This window comes from Vipera berus (assembly GCF_964194415.1).
Source record: "Vipera berus genome assembly, chromosome: 1".
NCBI classification, from domain to species: domain Eukaryota; kingdom Metazoa; phylum Chordata; class Lepidosauria; order Squamata; family Viperidae; genus Vipera; species Vipera berus.
In genome coordinates this window covers 286,011,578-286,035,834 of record NC_138202.1, presented here as the reverse complement: position 1 = coordinate 286,035,834, position 24,257 = coordinate 286,011,578, and the positions used below count along the sequence as shown (strand labels likewise).

At 41.1% G+C, this 24,257-nt stretch overlaps 1 protein-coding gene across 1 annotated transcript in view; it reads right to left on the bottom strand.

The window, feature by feature from the left end:
* Positions 1-24,257, bottom strand: part of DISC1 (DISC1 scaffold protein) — a gene marked incomplete at both ends in the record, with an annotated part of 176,299 nt that overhangs the window by 106,446 nt on the left and 45,596 nt on the right. The window contains one exon of the mRNA XM_081312602.1: positions 20,914-21,102. Coding sequence (XP_081168728.1) covers positions 20,914-21,102 — 189 coding nt within the window. The remainder of the gene's footprint in view (positions 1-20,913; positions 21,103-24,257) is intronic.

Here is a 24,257-nt window from a genome sequence, read left to right as displayed (position 1 = left end):
ACCCCTGTCCTAGGTAGAGAGTATTTTCCTTCTTTTAGTGGTCAAGCCTCTGGATCCCTCTAGATGAGTTGCTAAATTTGTAGCAATTGCAGTCAGTTTCTGACACTGAAGAGTATAGCAACCTTAGTAATTACTTTTCAAATACACTTCTGTCTATACCACGGGTCGGCAACCCGCGGCTCCGGAGCCACATGCGGCTCTTTGAGCCGTCTCCTGCGGCTCCCAGTCGCCCGGTGCACGCGCAGCTCTTCGAATGGGCAGTGGTTGACTCAGCCTTCCATCCTTCCGAGGTAGGTAAAATGAGGACCCAGATTGTTGGGGGCAATTAAGATGACTTTGTAATAATGCCGCTTGGGGGGGTGTGAAAGCCCTAATAAGCAGGCATATACATAGAATGAAGGCTACTGCTAAGCTTGTAAGCCGCCCTGAGTCTTCGGAGAAGGGCGGGATATAAATGGAACTAAAATAAAATAAAATAAAATAAAATTCACAATGAGTAGATCCAGTTGTGGGATTCAAATATGTGAACGACCGGTTCTCTGTGTGAGTGCCGGTTCCGGAAGTCCATTCTGGACCTTGGCAACAAAAAATTAGCTACCGGTTCTGCCGAAGTGGCGCGAACTAGATGAATCCCACCACTGAGTAGATCCCCTACTTTGGGCAGATCAACATAAGACATAATTCTGCAACTTCAAGTAGTGAAATAGCATGCACAAAATAATGAAGCTTAACTTAACTTACAACTAAAATTATTGAATTAAAATTAAAGCAGTAAATTCGGGATTCCAAATTTGGACCCAAAGAGCCACCCAAACTTTCCTTGGCACCTACAAGGCTCCCTGCCCTAGTAGATTGTCCTGGCAGATTTTGTTTAAAGATTCATTAAAATTGACAGGAAAGTAGCATACCTCAAAGTATAACCCCCAAATATATTTTCTAAAACAAATTATTTAATACCCCAGAGATATTTCTAGGAAATAAAATGGTTAATGGCTCCAGCCTACTGTAAAGTTTGGAAGTAGGCTACACTTTCTCAGAAAAAAAGGGAAAGCAAGCTAAAGCTATAAAGAGTTTCTGAAAGGCATGAAGTGAAAGTAGGAAGCATCTCTCTACATTTCCTTCCCATTGTGGTAGACATTCCGTACCACTGTCTGTAACATGCTCTCAAAAATTCCAAATATGTCCACTGTCCTCCCCTCCCCACAAAAGAGAAAAAAAATTGGAGACCTCTAAATTCTGTATTTCTTTTGACTGCAGATTGTTTAAAATAAGAAACAACTTACCCCCCCCAACAAAAGATAAAATAGGGCACATTTCTCTAAATTTTTAAATCCTATACATATATAGGTGTTATGTACTGGGCTTTTGGTACCTCACCACATACATTGCTGGAGAACTAACGGTTCTCCAGCAACCCAGACAGGACATCTCTGGTCCTGCAATTGGTCAACTTTGGGCAGCAAGCATGGGTTTAATCTGATTGGTTGCTACCAGAGGGTCTGGCTATATATTGTGGCGGGGTGCACCCAAGTCCTCAGTACAGTTCCAGCTTAATAAAAGAATGAGTTTCTCTGTACTCAGCTGTGTGTCTTCATTGCTGCTCATCAGAGCCCACGACATAATAGTGGTGACGAGGATGGGATCCTGCTTTACCGCCTAAGGGCTGAAGTCACGAGGGGTCGGCATTACTCGCTGGTGGGAAGAGGCATCTTTCCCCCCCCCCAGCCCGGCTAGTAAAGCTACACTAGCAGCCGCATGCTCAGAGGATGCATTCCCTGAGCCTAAGAAGCAGGATCCAACAACGCAGGAATCGAGGAAAAGATGCTGAAGGTTGGCAAACTCTGAGAGTTCGACATTAAACATCCAGAAGATTGGCCATCTTACCTCTCGCGAGTGGAGAACTATCTACGAGCAAACCAGAGCCCATGACATAATAATACCAATTTAGACAAAAAACTCTTATGCAGAAACAAAATAATTTTCTCCAAAATAGGGTCATCTGTGTGCTGTGTCTCTTCAAAGCTGATATTTGATTTCAACAGTCCTGCTCCAACAAGACTTTATTATTAAACTAGCCTTTGATCAAACCTCCAAATATAGGATACCACAAATTCTGAAAACCCTTTCAACTTTGACCACTTTAAGTAAGGCAGAATAGCTGAACCTACCAACATTGTTGCAATAGTAGGCTGACCCTGTAATACTCATCCAGAAGAAAGTATGGTGGTATGTACACCAGTGCTGGATTTACCAAAGTTAATATAGTGCAGGCAGTGGGAGAACAGAATAGCAGCAAGAAGGCACTGTGGTTCACCAGTTCTACAGTGGCATTTTCAGGCACAGCATGTTTTCTGGAAAGAAAGGTGATTTCAAGTAACATCAGAGTATTCTGAAAGACTGAAAGATATTTTACGTTTAATTGCTTCCTACATATTTTAATTTCTTGGCGGAATGATGTTGATCCTGAATCTATAATATTTCAATTTGCTCTTAAGCTGCCATAAAAAAGTTAACTTGCTTCTTCTGTGTTAACTATATTGAAGAGACATGGAGATTTCTTTTCATGCTTGGAAATGTCTCAAGAATAGGATTCCAGTTTTGCGCAGTAGCACAGCAGATGATGGATCATGGGGCTCCGTACCCTACGGCCAATTTCTGCCTGTTAGGGGACTCTAAATGGGCCTGAAGTCACCCCCATAGAGGCTATAAAGAAGGATGGAAGCCCTGCTGAGTGCAGAGAAATGGCAGTCGATCCAATCGGTCCAGGAAAAGCCTTCCAGAAACCAGCAGGAGAAAGGCTAGCTTAACTTGAGTTTAGCCCAAGCTACAAGCAGCCGAAGCCCAAAAGCACTATTTTAAGCTGATTGTAAATAACATGCTTGGAACTGGGTAAGAATAGTGATTTTCTCTCTTCTACTACTAGACAATTGATTTCCTGGGGGGGCAAGAAGCAAAAACCCTCTGAAAGTTAGAAGGAGGGTGATCTTTACGCCACCCTCCTACAGATGGAAGCGGAGAATTAAACCTTTAAGTGGGGATGGAAATATACTGAAATGAAATGAATATAAGACCTAAATCTGGATAAGTTTGAAATTGGTGGAATATATTAAGATTTGCCTTTTAAATCATGAAAATAAAAGAAAACAATTGTTTATTTTGAAAACTGAAAAACAAATTAGTGCTGACATCTAGTGATGGATGAAAATATAGTAGTTGCTTCAATACAGGAACTGGCAAAGCCCAGGAAAAGATAATTTGTTTTTGGTGACCTTCAATGTCTTAATAACAGAGAACAGCTGTGACAAAAAAGGAAAACATATTGGGCTACCTATAAAGCAAGAATTATAAACTTTAGGGGGGAAAAATTGACCTTTCTGGATTATAAATACTTATTCAACTGTGACTTTAAAGCTGTCTGCAGAGAAAGGAAAACCCTGATTTTTAGCTATCATGGAAAACCAGAGATCTGCAGAAAGAATATACCAAGAAAAAACAAATACTTTCCAGGAGGAGTTGTATGCTATGTTGCAACTAATTAAAACAACAATGATCTCCAACTATGAGAAAATTAAGAATAACTTTGAAAATATGAATGAATACATCTTCAATTTAACTTTACAACAAAAAAACTCTCAGAAAATAAAAATAGAGTCAGCAGATTTTACAGACAACTGATGAACCATAGCAGAGAGATTTAAAGATGGAACCTAACAACAGAAGGAAGTATGGCTCAACCCAAGTGGAAAATAACTTACAGGAAATAATGGACATAGAAAAAAATAACTTATACTCTAAGATCACAAAATAAGTCTGAGGATAAGAAAAAAGATTTGAAAAAATGGAGTACAGAGCTGCCAAAAGAACTACCAGAACTTAAGAGACAAAAAAATGATAAGAGGAATAAAGAGAGAAAGAAAGGAAATAATTTTCAATGAATATAAAGGGATGAAACCTTCCTATTAAAACATCTCACCTGATTTGCCTTTTGTACTTACAACAACTTTCACAAGACTATGGGAAGACTCTTTGATTCAGAAAACAATTGATCAGGAAAGATGTCTAGCAAAAAAAAAGGCTAAAGTGAGAATCAAAAAATTAGATAATGGGATCTATCAGAGGGAATATTTGAAAATTAAACATCTGTTTGAATATGGTTAAAGAAATAGAAAGATTTTGGATATAAATGAATTTTAGTTTAAGAAGAATGAGCCCCTCAATAATATAGTATTTTTTTCTTTCTTTTTTCCTTTGTGTTTTGTTTTTTGACATGAGAAATATAAAAGTGTTGGGATGGTTTATATAAAGGAAATGTTTTAGATACTTAAGTGAAATTGATCTTGAGAAAACTTTGAAAGGATAAACATGTTTTGATTAGATCTAAAAGTTTAGATAATTGGATTTATTAAATGGAACCCTTAAAGATTAAACATATGCTTGAATATGGTTAAAAAGAAGAGAAACATTCTGGATATAAATGTACATTAGGGATATGTATTTTAAGTATTTTAAGTACTATCTTCTTATTTCCTTTTCTTTTCTTTTCTTTTGATTTTTTTTCTTTTTTTTAAGATATGAGAAATTAAATTGGGATGGCCTATGTGAGGAAAAAGACTGAAATAATTAAGTATAATGAAAATCTTAACCAGTAAGAATGTTTTGAATATTGTGGGGAAAACTAATTTAAATAAGAATTTTAAACAGGATCTATGATAAGACAATCAAGATGATCAGCTAGAAAGGAAGCTTTATATCAGTGTGGTTATTATTTGCAGAAATATTAGAAAAATGTCTATATTTAATTGTTATTTATCCAAATAATAAGAATTGTATTAATTCAAGGTTGGCAAAAGACAACATTTATTGGAAGAAGAGAACATCAAGCAAAGCTATTATGTGGACTATAGAATTATAGGAACTAATTGTTATTGATTGTTTTTTAAATATAAACCTAGACAACACGATGTTTACCAAATATTAAGGTGATTATGTAAAAAAAATTAATTATGTATTATGTATTAAATTATGTATTAAAAATTAATAAAACTTTTTTTTAAAAAAAAGGAAATGACTCAAGAATAGAGTCACAAACTTTCTGTTCCGTGCTGAAATAAGTACCTTAGTTGATGTCCCGAGAATATTCTTTAACTTGTCGCATCAATGTGAACAGTCACCGATAAACCTCTAGAGCTACTGAAATAAAAGCAGAAGGTGGGGTTTGGGCAGCAGAAAATAGTGAATTCACATGCAATGGGAAATATGGGCTTAATTGCACATTCTGCCTGCTTTGGGATCTTTAAATCATAAGCTCAGGCCATACTTATTCAAAAGGAAGTAAAACATTCCAAATAAACCACAGGATTTTTTTTCCCCTGCAAGGCATACACAGATCAAAGGATAAATATATTTGCTAAGCCACTTCTCTGTGCTGCTTCTGCAAGCTTAGCAGCTGGCAAGGAAAGAAAAAACTAATTAACATACTAATGATGTGCCCCATTTTAAATTCCAGCCCTGATTATTATGTGATTAAATCTCTGCCCTTGACTTCTGCCTCCTTCTATCAGTGTAAGAATAAGATATCTACAACAGAAAAGCACATTTTGCTCTCTCGTTCCTTTCATTGATTATTTGCCATCGAGCCGTTTTCGACCCTTAGCGACCACATAGACAGATTTTTTCAAAGAAATCTATCCTTATCCTGGTATTTCAAATCTCCCAATGCTGCTCTTCTTGCTGCTGTAATCAGGTCTATCCACCTTGCTGCTGGCTGTCCTCTTCTTCTCTTTCCCTCCACTCTTCTCAGCATTAGAGCCCCTTCCAAAGAGCTTTGCATAATATGTTTAAAATGGGATAATATGGACCTGGTCATCTCTGCCTTGAGTTTGAACTGTGGGTTGACTTGTTTAATGATCCATTGGCCTGTGTTCATGTTTTGGTTTTGGTTTTGGTGTGTGTGTGTGTGTGTGTGTGTGTGTGCGTTTTGGCTGTCTCCAATATTCTTAGGAGCCTTGTCCAACACCAAAGTTCAAAAGCATCAATATCCTTCATTTCATGTTTCTTTAAAGTCCAACTTCTAAAGAATGTCACCGGGAATATTCTGATCTTTGAGGTGCGAATATCTTTTCCAAGGCCTTCATGACTGCTCTACCAAATACTAGTCTGTGGTATATTTCTTGACTGCTTGTTCCTTTACTATTGATCCTAAAAGATAGAAGCTATCTACCATGTCAATATCTTCATTGTCAGTTCTAAGGCTTTACAGTTGTATTTGTTGTCATTAATTTGGTTTGCTTTATATTTATTCTTAGGTAAAGGTAAAGGTCCCCCCACATTTGCATGCTAGTCATTTCCAACTCTAGGGGCCGGTGCTCATCTCCGTTTCAAAGCCGAAGAGCCAGCACTTGTCCGAGGACGTCTCCGTGGTCATGTGGCTGGCATGACTAGACGCCAAAGGCGCACGGAACGCTGTTACCTTCCCACTGTAGTGGTCCCTATTTTTCTACTTGCATTTTTACGTGCTTTCGAACTGCTAGGTTGGCAGAAGCTGGGATGAGTAACAGGCGCTCACTATGTTACGCGGCACTCGGGATTCGACCCGCCAAACTGCGGACCTTCTGATCAACAAGCTCAGCATCCTAACCCACTGAGCCACCGCATCCCCATATTTATTCTTAATTCTAGTTTTTCACTGCTTGCAGATCCATGTTCAGCTGTCAGGTAGTATCATCAGCACAGCACAGGTTGATGTTTCTTCCTCCAGTTTTAAAACTGTGCTTGTCTTCTTCCAAACCATCTTCCCTTAATACATAATACATATTCTGCATTTACATGCATAGGTGCACACTCTTATTCAGAGCTATTTTAAAGAACTTGGAGTTATCTTGGTTTTTTTTAAAGAAAAAAACATGCATTCTGAAGCAACTGCATGCAGAACACTGAAAGTTAAGGTTTTCATTTAACATCAGTTACAATCAGGTAACACTTTCAAGAGTTGCTTTTCTCTCAGTGAAATTATTAGAATCCAGTGGAGTTTGAGCCTTTTTCAATCTTCCTATATTCTTCTCATCACTGCATCATTGTATTCTGAAGGCACATGGACCACCTTGATGGTTTGACTATCTTCACTAGTAGCAGTCAACACTGAAAACTACAGGTGTTTCTCAGAACTACACAGCAAAATCTTGCATTTTTGAAATGCCATAATGGGAAGTAATTCTTACAGGATATTGTTTGTCCCGGTAGTGATATCCTGTTTGTAGCCCTGTAATATCAAGTCAAGGTTAGCTCAAACCTCTGCTACTAATCTCCATAGTGCTGAAAATGCCTCCCTAGTGCTGAAAATTATGTTTTCATCGTTCTATATATTTTAGCTATTTCTTCTTTTCATTTTATTACCTAGGTTTTTTGGGAGGGTGGTGTAAAAACATACTTTGCTTATTCTCTATGCAGGCTGGGAAAAGGAACATTGTAATAAATGTGAAGATTACTTGCAAACATTCTTTTTTTAAAACAAAATGCATTCAGTAATGTACCCATGCACATTTCATTTTTGGTCCTCTGTGGAAAGATGACAGGGTATTTGTTTGTTTTTGTTTTTTTAAATTCACCTTAAGCAAAAGTTCTGCAAGTTGGCATACACTTTGTAAAATAAAATAACCAGCCCATCAGTGGATTGAGGTGCCATGGAAGCCAATCTAGAGAATTGCAGGTGATGAAGGCAGTATCATGGAGAAGATGTTTTAACATCATTCAACAAAACAGTCACCAGTTTGCCTCATCTTATTGGAAAGAACTTCTGTGCACGCATAGGCATGACTTTGGCAGGACCTCAAAGCAGCTGCATCAAGGATTGGAGCACCTCAGCTTCAAGTGCTTCACTCGTGAATGAAGGCTGCTTGGCAACCAAGTCAACTCAAGCATAAAAGGCAGCAGGGGCAAACCAAGGTCTTCTGGATGGGACCAGGGTCAGTCCTGATTAATTCTTCACTGAGAGACCACCATGAAATTTCGAGCTGTAGACAAGATTGGAAATTAAATACAAAAGCTATGGAAAACATGTATTGCAATGTCATCCCCACCATCACCTGAATGTAGATTAATACCTACCCTTCTGGCCATTTTGTAGGGCTTGAAGACACTTGGCTTTGCCATCTTGCCTGGAGATCCAGTAGTGGTGAGGTAGAGCCTATTAAATGGCTATGTTGTTAGTAAATTGGAGCACACTCCCACAGATTATGTTCTTATAATTTTAATTGTTTTTATTGTTTTTATTAGGTTTAAATGGATTTTGTTGTATGATTTTGGGTGTGTGGGGATGTGTATTTTAACTCTATGAGACAGCCAGAATTGTGCAGCTATATAAATTGGACAAACAAACAAATAAAACCCACTTCTGCATTCTGGCCAAGAAAACAAGGTGGGCAGATTCAGGTACTCACTGAAAATCAAGCACAATTCAAGGGAGACTTTAGCTTAGTCTAAAACTGCAGTGTTTAGATTACAAAATGGAGTAGTAATGTTGGATTATATCTGTATATATTAAATATTGGGAATGAATGTTGGGAAACACATTCCAAACACTTCTTGTCCTGATCCTTTTATTTACATTACACAAATACAGATATTCAAATTAGCCCCAGGCAAACTTGAATGTGATAGAGGGTGTATACAGATATTATCAAATGTTACTACACTTTATTTGTTGATGAGTTGTGCAACTTATCAGCTTTATAAATCTGCAGAAAGGCAATGTATTTGACTATGTCACAATTTATTAAGGAGAGTTCATTGTTAGGCAGGTAGAAAGTAATAATCTCCAAATACTGTAAAACCTCTTAATGGTTCACAAGAAGTCCCATATAAATGCCACTCAGATATAATTTGACTGCAAAGGTAGATTATCTAGGAGTTCAATCCAGAAATAGTCCAGCCACATTTGGAAGGCTACAGCTCCCACCTTCCTGATACAAACAAAGCCGTTTGTTTATTAAATTTATATTTATTTATTTATTTATTTATTTTAATTCCATTTATATCCCGCCCTTCTCCGAAGACTCAGGGCGGCTTACAAGCTTAGCAGTAGCCTTCATTCTATGTATATGCCTGCTTATTAGGGCTTTCACACACACCCCAAGCAGCATTATTACAAAGTCAGCTTATTGCCCCCAACAATCTGGGTCCTCATATGCCATCCATCTCACTTTGCAAAGTGACCTTTGGTGGCCTACAATTAAAATCGTAAATATATTTAAAACATTAGATACAAAGATTAAAAAAAGCAAAAGTCAAGATCAGTCCAGTGCTGGCATCTTTCCTGTTGGCCCACCAGCCACCTCTAACATAGTGCACCCTCATCAGGATCCCAGACAACTGCCAAGCCAGGTTTTGATGTACTTCCAAAAGGGCAAAAAGGTGGGGGCCGATTTCACCTCAGGCAGCAAAATATTTCAAAAAGCTGGAACCCTGGCAGAAAAGCCTCTCCTAGATACCACTAGCTGAATTTTTCTGAGTGACAGGGCCTGCAGCATACCCTGTTTCTATACTGAGTAGGGCAGGCTGCTGAATTGGGGTGGGATGGTTCCTCAGATAAGCTGATCCTATGCCGTGAACGGTTTTAAAGGCAATAATAACCAACAAATGAAGGCAAATATACGTGTTGCTATGATAACCAACATTTTGAATTGGACTGAAGGCAAACCAGCGCACAGGGTAGTCCTCAACTTACAATCACAATTGAGTCCAAAATGTATGTTGCTAAGCAAAAAAACTTAAGTGAGCTTTGCCCCATTTTATGATTTTTCTTGCCACATTTCTTAAGTGAATCACCATAGTTCTTAAATTAGTAACACGGTTGTTAAGTGAATCTGGTTTCCCCATTGACTTTCCTTGTCAGAAGGTTGCAAAAGGGGATTACGTGACTCCGTCATAAATGTAAGTCAGTTGTCAAGCATCCAAATGTAAAACATATGAAGAACGGCTTGGCTAGTCTAAAGAAAAGAAGAAATAAGGGTGACATGATAGCAGTATTCCAGTATTTGAGGGGCTGCCACAAAGAAGAGGGGGTCACATTATTCACCAAAGCACCAGAGGGCAGGTCAAGAAACAATGGTTGGAAACTGATCAAAGAGAGAAGCAACCTGGAATTAAGCAGAAACTTCCTAACAGTGAGGACAATTAACCAGTGGAACAGCTTACCCCCAGAAATCGTGACCACTCCATCACTGGAGATTTTAAAGAAGAGATTAGACAGTCATTTGTCTCAGATGGTATAGGTTCTCCTGCTTGAGCAGGGGGCTGGACTAGAAGACCTCCAAGGTCCCTTCCAGCTCTATTCTATCCTATTCTATTCTATTCTATATCACATGACCGTGGGGATGCTGCAACAGTCATAAGTGTGAAAAATGACAATAAGTCACTTTCAGTGCTGTTGTAACTTTGAACAGTCACTAAATGAACTGTTGTAAGTCAAGGACTACCTGCAGTGTTATGTGAGCCATCCTAATTTATAATTTAGAAAGCACCATATAAAATTAAAATACTACCTTTCAGAAATCTTTTAGCAAACACCTAGAAGCTATCACTGTAATGTAGTGGGTCCGACGCAAGGAAGAGACGCCAGCCGGAGTACGAGTTCAGCTCTTTATTGTGACGGGGGTTCGTACTGGAGAACAAGGGCTACCTGGCCTCCTTATATACCTGGCCAGGTAGGCGGCTAGCCAATGGGGTTGGCCCTAGGTTTCCCGCCGAAACTGGGTTTCCCGCCAAAACCCTCCAGGCCAACGCCCCCTGGTGGCTGCTGCTATCCAGAGGCTGTATCTGGATACATAACAATCACAACTGCAGATCACAAATAGCAGCAGCTTAAAATAAAAAAATGAACAAAAGCAAACATTTACCAAATCTCTAGAAATCCTTAATAAAGGGGGGAAAGTGCTTCAAGAAAGATTCAAATTAAAAGGATTTAAAGAAAAAATAAGACTCAGCTATGTTAAAATGACATTGGCATATGGTAAGAAGTGTCAGTGTTTACAATCCTGAGGCATGTTTTCACTAAATTTATTGTTATACACTTCATATAATTAGATCAAAAACGAATTACTGTAGCCTAAAGAAAGATGTGCTATAGATGAGAGCAAAAGTGAAAAGGGAGATGGGGATGGGGAAGGAAATCAAATACTTTAATAATTTATATTGCTTGCAGCGTTTTCTGCTTCACTGCACTTTATTATACAGGGCAACAGATTCAAAAAAAATTGAGAATGGTAAGGAATTCAAAGTTCACTTGTTCAAAAAGAACATTCGCAGATGTGTATTCTGCAAATGATTTATACTCTAATCATCAGAGAATGGTAAGACTTTTAAAAAAGCAAACCATGCCTAGAAAGTTCTCCCCCAAATAGTTGTACACAATACTCTGACTTTCAAAAACCAATTTGGGAGTGTAATCCTATAGTTTTTTAAAATAGAAAACTGAATTAGTGTGCATTTATTTTGGGAATGGAGAAATCCTTGAGATTTACCTTTAAGAGCAGTTTGGAACTCTAGTCTAAAGAAAATTATCAAGAAAAAGATCTATGGAGGCTATATTTTGGGGCAGACATTGCAAAACTTTTTTTTACTATCAAAGATTTAACTAATAATAACAACAATTCATTAAATCTATATACCATTTGACTCCCAGCATCTCTGGCAGATTACATTTAACATTTCTGCAAGACTAATCTCATTGTTAATCTTAAAACAGAGAACTCGGATTCGTTTCCGCCCCACCCAAGATGGCGGACGTGCTCGGCTGAGCTCTGCAAGCACCAGTTGTTAGGCGTCCCTTGGGAGCCCCTCATGAGCCTTTGGGCTTTTTGAGTACGGGGATTGAGGGGTTGGGGAATTAGGCAGCGAGACAACTAGGAGGTCGACGAAGCTGGCAATGACTTACTCCATCTGCTGAGCTGCCCGTCTGCTGGCCCTGCTGTTTTTCGGCTGCTTCCTGTTGTCCGCCGGCTGTTTCTCTTTGCTGCCGCCTTTTTTGGACTATTTACGGCTGCTTGGGGCCGCCCGCTGGCCCTGCTGTTTGTCGCCTGCTTCTTGCTGTCTCCCGGCGGTCTTTTCCAGCGGCTGCTTTTCCGGACCATTTGCGGCTGCTTGGGCCGACGCCGGCTGTCTTCTTCCTTGTCAGCTGTTTCTCCTCGGTTTGTCTGCGGCTGCTCGGGGCTGACGCCGGCGTTTTTTCCTGCTCCTCGGGCCGTTTTGGGCCGCCTAGGCGTTCCCGGACTGGCCCCGGTTGTCGGGGTGGACGCCGGTGAATCTGCTCGGGCGGCGGCGATTTCGGGCGATGACGAAGGCGGTAATGGCGGCAATGATGGTGATGGCGGCAATGGCGGCAATGGCGTGGGCGGTGTCCCCGGCGCTGGTTGCGGTGGTGTCTGGGCCACGCCTGGCGCCAACGGCGGCCTGCGCTCGGCAGCAGCGGCGGCAATACGGGTTCGGCGGCGACGGCGAAGATGGTATGTTCTGGCCGTTTTTAGCGGCCCAACAGCTGATGAGACATTTCTGGGGCCTGCTTTTGGACTGCTTACGGCTACACCAGCGTTTCTTGGACTGTGTGCCTGTTTGCCGGCGGCTGGCTTCGAGCTTTTTCGGCTTTTGGCCTTCTCGCCAGCGGTGGGATTTCCACGTTGCCCTATTTCGCCTTGGGCTGCTTTTTAGCGGCACTGTCGCCCTCGGGCCGTTTCGACAGTGGAAAGGGCGACTGTTAGTCATCTTGGCGGCGACGGCGTCTTCAGTCCATTCAGTGGCGGAGAAGATGACCGCGGATCATCATAATGGTATTAGGATGACGTGGTTCCCCCACCGCCTTTGGACTGCTTTTGCAGCGATGTTCGCAATTTGGACCATCTTCACTACCCTGGCCTGCTTGCCCTTTTTGTCTCGGACATATGGACATATATACTTATCATCTTGTCTGCCTACCTTCCCCCTCTCCCCTTGGATTTTGGGACATAACTGGGTATCGGCCACGGTGGGAGAGTGGCTTGACTTTTTCCATCTGCGACCCCATGGAGGTGAGAGCTCTACGGGGTTGCCTACCCAGAGGATATCTGGCCCACCTCCAGGAACAGAGTTGCAACCCGTCGTGAGAGGGCGGGGGATGGCCTGTCTCTGGGGGCACCCAACTGAGTGGCAGTGAAGTTGGGTGGGGACCAAGATATCTGTCTTTATGCTTCGATCCTCCCACTAATGGGACGCCTTTCCTGGACTTACTAGACTTATGCGGAAATATACTAGCACGGATTTGTGTGCCCTCAGGGGAGCCCCCCTCTCCTGGGTGCGACCCGCCTCTTTAGACACCTTTAACCTCGATGACGGGCCCGAGTTTTGGGACCCTGAGAGATGGCCGGGCAGGGGCAGGGGCCGTCAATATAAAGTTAACAGAAGGCCTCTGATCATTTTTTTATCTAGATTTTTTATAGGGTTAGGGAGGGGGGTGGGTGATAAGGGTTGTCTGGCCTTGGGGGGTGGCCAATCAACCATGGTTCAGGCCGGACTTGGGTCTGACCGCGCGGCGGGAGAACGGGGTGTCGCTGTCTCCGGAGCTCACGAGCGGGTCGTGGGATTACCAATTCCCACGACGGGGAATGGCAGCAGGCGGATAGACAGGGGGCCGTATCGCTACCGGGAGGGCCATCTCCGCTACTTGCAAGCGGTGAGGCGCTCCGACCCTCTGCTTCTTCCCCGAGGTTCCGGGAGCGAGGATGTGCAGCCTCCTGAGCTCCGGCTGGTGTATCTGAATGCCAGGTCCGTGGTTAATAAAGCTCCCCTCGTTAGGGATTTAGTTGAGGGTGAGCATGCGGACCTGGCCTGCATCACGGAGACCTGGTTGGGCCCAGAGGGTGGGGTCCCTTTGGTTGACATTTGCCCACCAGGCTTCCGGGTGCTGCACCGGCCAAGAGCTCAAGGTAGGGGTGGGGGAGTGGCGGTTATTATTAGGGAGACCTTATGTCCGCGGGAGACCACCGTTTCTCAGATAGTCGGGTGTGAGTCTCTCTTTGTGAGATTTGGTTCTGGGGCGCAGTTGGGTTTGCTGCTGACGTACATTTCGCCTAGTCGTACAGCGGCAGCCCTGCCCGAGCTGCTTGATATCCTCTCAGGGTTGGTGGTTGAGTTTCCCAAACTTATAGTTTTGGGAGACTTCAATCTACCATCCCTGGGAGGCTCATCTGAGCTAGCTCGGGAGTTCATGGCTTCCATGACGGCCATGGACCTGACGCAAGTAATTTCTGAACCAACTCATGAGGGAGGCCACACTCTTGACCTGATTTTTTTATCTAGACGGTGGTTGGATGATCTTGGTGGGGGCTCTCCATTTATTATGCCCCTGTCATGGACCGATCATCATCTCCTGCGGATGGTCTTCCGTTTTACCACCCCCCGCCGTGGGGATACGGAACCAATTAGATGGTACCGCCCCAGACGCTTAATGGATCCTGATAGATTCCAAGCGGCGCTGGGGTCCCCACCTGCCTCCATTGCTCACAGCTCGGCGGATGCCTTAGTGGAAACCTGGGAAAGGGCAGCCACTGAGGCACTTGACCGGGTTGTACCCTTGCGGCCCCTGACCCGGCGCAGATCCCAGCGAGCTCCATGGTTCTCCGCGGAGCTCCGGGAGATGAAGCGTCGGAAACGGGGCCTAGAGAGCTGTTGGAGGTCGAGCCGATCCGAACCCGACCGGTTGCGGTTAAGAACCTATATTAGGTCTTATCTCGCAGCGATGAGGGTGGCGAGGTGTAATTACTTCTCTACCCTCATTGCGTCCGCAGATAATCGCCCGGCCGCCCTGTTTAGGGTGACTCGCTCACTTCTTAATCAGGAGGTGAGGGAGGATCCCTTGCAGGGTCGTGCCGAGGAATTTAGTCTATATCTGTCGGATAAAATCGCTCGGATTCGGACCGGTTTGGACTCCAGCTGGGCAGAGTCAGGCGATCAGGACACGGACGGTCTTGTCAATGTTATCTGGGAAGAGTTTGATTCTGTGACCCCTGATGAAGTGGACAGGATTATGGGGAGGCTGAGCTCCTCCACATGTTTGTTGGACCCGTGCCCTTCCTGGCTGGTTTATGCAGCTAGGGAGAGGACACGAGGCTGGCTCCAGGCGGTTATATCTGCTTCTTTGAGTGAGGGTTATTTCCCCACCGTCTTGAAGGAGGCGGTGGTGAGACCTCTCCTCAAGAAGCCTGCCTTGGACCCAGCTGTGTTGAACAACTTTCGTCCAGTCTCCAACCTTCGCTTTCTTGCGAAGGTTGTTGAGAGTGTGGTGGCGCATCAGCTCCCTCTGGTCCTGGATGAAGCGGATTATCTGGACCCCTACCAATCGGGTTTCAGGCCCGGGTACAGCACGGAGACGGCATTGGTCGCTCTGGTGAATGATCTCTGGAGGGCTCGGGACAGGGGATATTCCTCTGTCCTAGTCCTATTAGACCTCTCGGCGGCTTTCGATACCATCGACCATGGTATCTTGCTGCGGCGTCTCAGGGGATTGGGAGTGGGAGGCACGGTTCTTAGGTGGTTCTCCTCCTATCTCCTGGGACGTTCGCAGTCGGTGTTGGCAGGGGGGCAGAGATCGGCCCCGAGGTCTCTCGTTTGTGGAGTTCCTCAGGGGTCGGTTCTCTCGCCTCTCCTGTTCAACATCTACATGAAACCGCTGGGTGAGATCATTCGTGGTTTTGGAGTTGGGTATCATCAATATGCCGATGATACCCAACTTTTCTTTTCGACCCCAAACCACCCCAGTGATGCCCTCGCTGTGATGTCCCGTTGCCTGGAGGCGGTTCGGGTCTGGATGGGGAGGAACAGACTTCAGCTCAACCCTGACAAGACTGAGTGGCTGTGCATTCCGGCATCCCGGGACATTCAAGATGTTCCATCTCTTTCTATGGGGGGTGAGCTCTTACCCCCCGTGGATAGGGCTCGCAACTTGGGAGTCCTCCTAGATTCACGGCTTACCCTAGAAGATCATGTAGTGGCCGTGACTAGGGGGGCTTTTGCCCAGGTTCGCCTGGTGCGCCAGTTGCGGCCCTATCTGGACCGGGATGCCCTGTGCACGGTCACTCATGCGCTCGTGACCTCTCGCCTTGACTACTGTAATGCTCTCTACATGGGGCTTCCCTTGAAGACCACTCGGAGGCTCCAACTGGTACAGAATGCGGTCGCGAGAGTTGTCTTGGGAGTTTCCCGGTACTCCCATGTTACACCTTTGCTCCGCGAGCTGCATTGGTTACCAGTTGTCTTCCGGGTGAGGTTCAAGGTCTTAGTTATGATCTTTAAGTCCCTACATGGCATGGGTCCGGGGTACCTCGGGGACCACCTGCTGCCGGCTTCAACTCCCCTCCGCCCTGTGCGTTCCCACAGAGAGGGCCTCCTCAGGGTGCCTCCGGTCAGGGAATGTCGACTGGCGGCCCCCAGGGGGAGAGCCTTCTCTGTGGGTGCCCCGGCTTTGTGGAACCAACTGCCGGTGGAGCTCCGGACGGCATCGGACCTCCGAACTTTCCGTCGTGGTCTGAAGACCCATTTGTTTGAATTGGCCGGTCTGGCCTGATGGGGGAGCTGTGTTTTAAATTGTCATTTTAGATTGCATTATTGTTTTTTAATTGGGCACTGATTTAATCTTTGTTTTAACTTTTGTATAGTATTGTATTTTTATTTATATGCCCTGTGAACCGCCCTGAGTCCCTAGGGAGAAGGGCGGTATATAAATTAAATAAAACATAAAACATAAACATAAACTCTGTTCTTCTATATATTTCGATTTTAAGCATGGGAAGCTTTTACTGTTTCCCTAAAATTGTGTATATGACAGTATATACAACTGTACCTACCAACCTATTTATATGAAAACTGGATAATACTGATTTTTATATTTCAGCACACATATACAAAGCATGTTATCTCTTTTCATAATCTCTTTCCTGCAATAATGAACCACTTTTTCCTCGTATAACCTGCTGCTCAGAAAGTCCAAGAGCAAAGAATAATTTAATTTGTGGTTTGACTTCAAATTTTGAAGATATCTGAAAGCATGGACCAGTTGTAGCAGATTTTGCTGTCCATGACACATTTGAAGGTGCACTCTGCTGTATCCCACTCAAAGAAAACCCCTCTAGATTATACCCGTCCACAGTCTCACAAAAATACCAAAATACACAATTGGTTATTTGGATTTTAATAATTATGTGCCATAATTATCCTGAAGAAGTAGAATAGAAACCATAATGTTTACTTCACTGACTAATAGTTAAGAGATTGGGTAGTGTCACACTAAGTTTAAAAAAAGGGTTTTTTATTTAGCAAGAAGTCTTTTTAATGTCTTTTTACTCAAGCTACTTCTATTTCTCCCAAGAATGATTCAGATGTGACTGCTTCCAGCCTTCTCATCCTTATTCTTGTATGTGTAAAAGGTAAAGGTAAAGGCTCCCCTGCACATGCGTGCTAGTCATTTCCGACTCTAGGGGCCAGTGCTCATCTCCGTTTCAAAGCCGAAGAGCCAGCGCTTGTCCAAGGACGTCTCCGTGGTCATGTGGCCGGCATGACTAGACGCCAAAGGCGCACGGAATGCTGTTACCTTCCCACCGTAGTGGTCCCTATTTTTCTACTTGCATTTTTACGTGCTTTCGAACTGCTAGGTTGGCAGAAGCTGTGACGAATAACAGGTGCTCACTCTGTTACACGGCACTCGGGATTCGACCCGCCAAACTGCCAACCTTCTGATCAACAAGCTCAGCGTCCTAACCCACTAAGCCACCACGTCCCACCTTGTATGTGTAGATATCCTATAAATACAAAAGAATTTGGTTTTCCAATGTCTCTCCTTTCCTATTATGATTACTATTATTATAGTAACCAACAGACATGTTTACATTTGCAAGACAACCGTTTTACTGCACTGACTAAATTTACTGATATTTCATGTAAAAAAAGCACACTGCTTCCAAAGCATTGCAAATTCAGTTCCTATTTTGTTTGCTGATTGAACAAATTCCATGATCCTATAAACATACTGCTCAAAAAAAATAAAGGGAACACTTAAACAACACAATGTACTGTATTTAATAGTAGGATGTCTTATCTTGTGTTCCCTTTATTTTTTTGAGCAGTATATTTATATAATATTTCCTGCCGGGTTTGCTATTACAGGAGCATCTTCTACCTTTTTTTCCCCCTACAAAATGAAACATGTGTGGTCATATTTACGGAATTGGACTATGTTATGCAAAGCTATCAGGGCCCATGATAATCTATTTCAAGTGTCAGGCAGCAGGCTTCATCACAGAGGAAAAGGAGAAAATAACCCAAAGGAGAAAGTTTCCGACATCATCAATGTATACCAAGCTCAGCAAAAAGAAATTGTTAGGATTGCTTCTGAGATAGTCTTTAATTTATAAAGCCTCATACAATTATTTTCTTTGTATCTGATGATAAACTCTTATTCAAAGTCTCATTCACATTATTCTCAGATTTTGTTGCATATCTTTTTTTTATAACGTCTTCTTTTGGGAACAGAGTGTTCCAAGAAGAAACAGCATAGCTGACATAATTGATTTAAAGTCCCAACACAATTCCCAGTGCAGTTCCTCAAAGGTATCTCTCAACGATGTCGTAAGTTACTTGTTTAATATGTCTCCAATATCAAAAACCATTTTTCTTTCCCACAAATGTGCGCTGTATTCTTTAAAAATAATTTCAAAATCTTAATATTCAAATTCCAATTTTCCAGGGTTTTCTGAGCCCTTAATTCATTAAAAACTTTCAAGAGACAATACTCTTGTTTTTTTGCTATTTGTTTTAAATTCTTAATGATTATAAAAATGGATCTTCTTTTTCTTATATTAAGAGTTGAATGCATTCTCCCAATGTTTACCAGTTTTGTCCATGTGAAACTGTCTAATTTGTTTGAAGCAGTTAATAGCCAATTTCCAAAAGTGGTCAGCAAGAGGAAGTGCAAATTTAGCATCCTCTAAAAAGTCACCATTTGTGGCTGCATCAATTATGGCAAATTCACACATCTCCCAATTCTCCCTCCTCCTCTGGAGACCAGTGTCTTGTGATTTTCTCATGCGAAACAACGTAAGAAGCATAGCTTGGGCAATCTCATGTCCTCTCTTTGTCCAGGTAGAGTCATGGGGCACAATATACCTGTCGGCTCTCTATTCACAGCTGCAAACATCAGCTCCATTTTTCATGGGGCTGTTTTCAGTCTACCACCTTCCACAGAATCAATCATCTGTTTGTTGCTCTTACAAAGGAGACTGCTTAAAATATTGAAGAAATTAATAACAAATTGTTAATAACCATCTGAATGCATTATAGAGAAAGATTGCTTTGTATGAAAAAAGGAATATAGCATCAGTTTATTTGACCAGGATTAAAATGGGACATTTTTTATGGTTCTTTTTTGGATTTGCTGACATCTTGAGTAGAAAAATGGTGCATACTATATTTAATTACATGTAATATGGTGTTTAAGAATTTTCCCCTTCAGTTAACTTATGAATCCTATTTTTTTAACATTTAAACTGGCTCTATATCTGTCTTTTTACTTAAAGTAAAGTAGTTTTGTGAACTTATTCTTTTTTAAAGGAGAAGTTAACTCTCTTTGTTATGTTAAAATTTAATGTTTTGTTTATATTAGGATACTAGGATTATTTTATATATGTGGAATATGCCTTGCTAATTAATAATTTGAATAATTTACACAAATAATGAGCTGTCATAAGTTGTGACTATACCCTGTGGATAGCCTTGAGTTAGGCCAAAACAGGAAAGAAAGAGTTAATTAGCAAGGCATATTCAAATGACTTGACAAATATTTAACACATATATCTCCCTTGCTTCCTAGCTAATAGAGAAAGAACCTGTGGCTCAGGAAGTTAAAGCAACTGCCTAATATATAATCAGCCCAGGTTCAAATCTCAGATAAAAAGGGTATGACTGACTGATGAGAACTTAAGAAGTTCGAAATGATCATTTCAGCCTCCCTAAAATTCTTTAATAGCAATTTGAATTATATATTATATTATATATTATATATTATATATGGATCTATATATATATATATATATATATATATATATATATATATATATATGGAGATATATATATATATATATATATATATATATATATATATATATATATATATATATATATATATATATATATATATATATATATATATATATATATATAGAGAGAGAGAGAGAGAGAGAGAGAGAGAGTGATTGGCCCAAGACCACCTAGTTGGCTTTCATGGTTAAGGCAGAATCTGAACTCACAGTCTTCTTTTTTCCCAGCCTGGTGCCATAACCACTAGACCAAACTGTCTAGAACTTTTGTTTAAAGTCTGTTTAGACTTTTGCTGATAATTGGATTGGAGAAGGCATTGCTTATTTGATTTCCCTATGGTTAAGAAATGGGTTATTAGATGATTAGTTTTATATTTGCTAATTAAGAAGAGGTAAAGAGATTATGAAATTGTTTATACGTTCTGAGGTTGGTGGGAAGATCCTTTCTGGAGAGGGTGTTCTTAATATTTTGGGGGGGGGTTGCTTTCTTGCAATCTTTTTTCCCCCTTTTCTTTTTTGTTTTTAGTTTGTATTACCTTTTATTGTTGTATCTAAAAAAAGAAAGCTACCCCCGTATACAAAGCAAGCAAAAAAGTCACTCATAAATGACAGGGACAGAAGCTGACAGCCCTTAAGATGTGGTATACGTCAAAGCTCCTGGCAGAATTGCCCTTCAGAGATCTTTGTTTAGAACATCATATAAATTACATTATTGCTTGTCAAATGAAGCAGAACTCTAGATGTCATCCTGCATCAAAATGGCAGACCTCCGTCACCCCGACAGCTGGCAAATTGCTCTACTCACCAAACGCAAACTCCTCTTGCTCTGTTTCTTCCTTCAGTCTCTTGTAACGTTCTTTCACTCTCTCTAGTTTTGGGATATTTTTGGCATTCAGAGTTGACCATTCACTGAGCAGCCCTTTCATGCAGTCTCTTTCAGCCGTTAGTGATTGAATTTCTTCTGCAAGATCTTTAGCAGTACAGAAATTACCTCCTGTGCATTGAACAGATGAGATTAGGAAGAGTTAAAGACAGGGAAGAAACAAAACGTTCGCTTTTTAAATAGACTGTTGCAAAAACTAAAGAACTAACCGCTTGTCTAGCACATGCAACATGAGCAATGAACATGTATTTAATGTATTCACTGTTGTTTTTATTTTCTCAAAGCAGTTGACAATCAATTAAAATATAAATGTAAACAGTTGTTATTATTATATGTTAGTTGCATAGTATGCTAGAAGTTTAATCTGCTTGAGCATTTTTATTCACCTATCAAGAAAGATGGATGCATCTAATGATTAAATACTATAACAAGCCTTTTTGATTGATTGATTATGTACCATCAAGTTGTTTTTTATTCCTAGCAACAACAGAGATATATTATCTCCATGACTATCTATCCCTAACCTGTTAATAGCACAGTGGCTCGTGTGGTTAGGATGCTGGCTTGACAGGCAGCAAGCCTGCGTTTGAGACCCGAGTTCTGCCATGGGATGGGGTGAGCTCCTATCCTTCGCTCCAGCTCCTTTTTTTTTTTATTGAAAAGTTTTAACATACATTTTATCTTTAACAATCCCCCCTCCCCCTCCCGTACCCATCCCTCCCTACCCCTCCCCCCCTCCCCCCCCGACTTCCCAGAGCTAAGTACAAGGTATAAGAACAAAAAAAAACAATCATAAACATCCATATGCTAACAACCATAAACTCTGAAACCTGTCACTCTCTAGCTCATATAGGGTAACTACAAACACTATTACTATTAAGTATACGAAAAAAAAGAAAAAAAGAAAAAGAAAGGAAGACTTATTCAAATGCTACATGAAACTTTTTAGTCCCATATTTGTTCTGGATATACTCAATCCATTTTCTCCACTCCATGATATAACGTTCTTGCGAGTGATCTTTCAAATAAGGCGAGATCTTTGCCATCTCTGCTAAGTCAGAAACCTTTAAAGTCCATTCTTCTATAGTCGGCAGTTCCTCCTTCTTCCAATATTGACCTATTAAGAGTCTTGCTGCCGTAATTAAATTCAACATCAGCTTAATGTCCACAACCGTAACATCTGTAATTATACCCAACAAAAAAAGTTGCGGACAAAACTTTATCCTTTGCTTAAAAATCTTCTGCATGTTCCACCAAATTTTTATCCAAAAGGCCTTAACCTTTTTACAAGTCCACCATATGTGAAAATATGTTGCATCTTCATCGCCACACCTCCAGCACTTGGGCTGATAGTTTGGATACATACTTGCAAGCTTTTTAGGATCTAGATGCCATCTATAAAACATTTTATAAAAGTTCTCTCTTAAGTTTTGAGCTTGTGTAAATTTTACGTTCCTCACCCAAATCTTTTCCCACGTGTCCATTGTAATAACTTCTTGGATGTTTTGGGCCCATTTTATCATACAATCTTTAACAAGTTCTGTTTCTGAGTCAATTTCTATCAATGCAAGATATATCCGTTTGATATGTGCTGGACCCTGATTTCTAATTTGCTTTATCAGATTTTCATCAGTCATTGTAAAACCAGTTTTCTGATCTTCTTTCCACCTGGCCCGTAGCTGAATATATTGGAACCAAGTTTGAACAATCTTCTCATCTCGCAAGAGACTGTACGATTTCAGACACCAGACATTTCTTTCCAAACTTAAAATCTCCTTATACGTAGTCACATCATGTTTAAAACCAACATTTATATTTTCTATTGCGTGTTTTGGGATTGTCCACAACGGTATCTTACAATCTACCTTATATCTATACTTCTTCCAAACTCTCAACAATGCCTGCCTTAAAATATGCGCTTTAAACACATTATCTACCTTCTTATCATACAACAAATATGCATGCCAGCCAAACAACAAGTTGTGGCCCTCAAGATTTAATAATCTCTCTTGTGTCAAATTAATCCAATCACTTATTCCTGCTAACGCAGCAGCTTCATAATATAATTTAAGATTGGGCAATTTAAGGCCACCTCTTTCACGAATATCCTGCATAATCTTAAGTTTAACTCGTGGCCTTTTCCCTGCCCAAACAAATTTATTGATACCTCGCTGCCATTCCTCCAGATTAGAATCTTTCTTAAGAACCGGTATCATTTGAAATAAGAATAAAAATTTAGGCAGGACATTCATTTTCACTGCTGCGATTCGCCCCAACAAAGACAATTGCAATTTTTCCCAGCTCTCCATTTCTTTTTGAATTCTTCCCCATAATCTTTCATAGTTATTTTTATATAACTTTGTATTAGAGGGTGACAAAAACACCCCCAAATACTTGACCCTTTTAACAATCTCAAATCCAGTTAGTCCTTCTAAAAGAGCCTTTTGCGATACTGTCATATTTTTGGCCAGAATTTTAGTCTTTTGTGCATTAACTTTAAATCCAGAAACCTTCCCATATTGCATTATTATCTCCATCAGGTCCACAACAGAGTTCTCCGGCTGGGTCACCGTAACAACCAGATCATCTGCGAACGCTCTCAATCTATAATCCTGATCTCTAATTTGTATACCCTTAATTCTTTCCGAATTCCGTATTTTTACCAATAATATCTCCAATGTTAGCACAAATAACAAAGGCGATAACGGACACCCTTGCCTTGTGCCCTTCTCAATATTACAAGCTTCAGTCAAACTATTGTTAACTATTATTCGGGCAGTTTGTTTTTGATATAATGCCCTAATTGGTTGCAAAAATTTATCCCCAAAATTCATTTTATCTAAAACTTTCATCAAAAATTGCCAATTCAATTGATCAAAAGCTTTTTCAGCATCTAAAAAAATTAGCACCGCAGGGATCTGGTTGTTCCTTTCCAAAAACTCTAACACATCAACTATATGCCTCACATTATTTTTCATTTGCCTACCACTAATAAACCCAGTTTGATCCCCATGAATCACCTGTTGCAGAACCCTCATCAGTCTATTAGCCAACACCTTAGCAAATATCTTATAATCTGTATTTAAAAGCGATATCGGTCTATAATTTTTTACTTGTGTAGCATCTTGATCTTCCTTCGGAATCAAAGAAATAAAAGCAGTTCTCCAAGACGGAGGCACCTTTCCCCCTCCCTGGATTATCTGAAACAGCTCCTTTAATGGTTTTATCAACTCCATTTGTAAATTTTTGTAATAAACCGCAGTCAA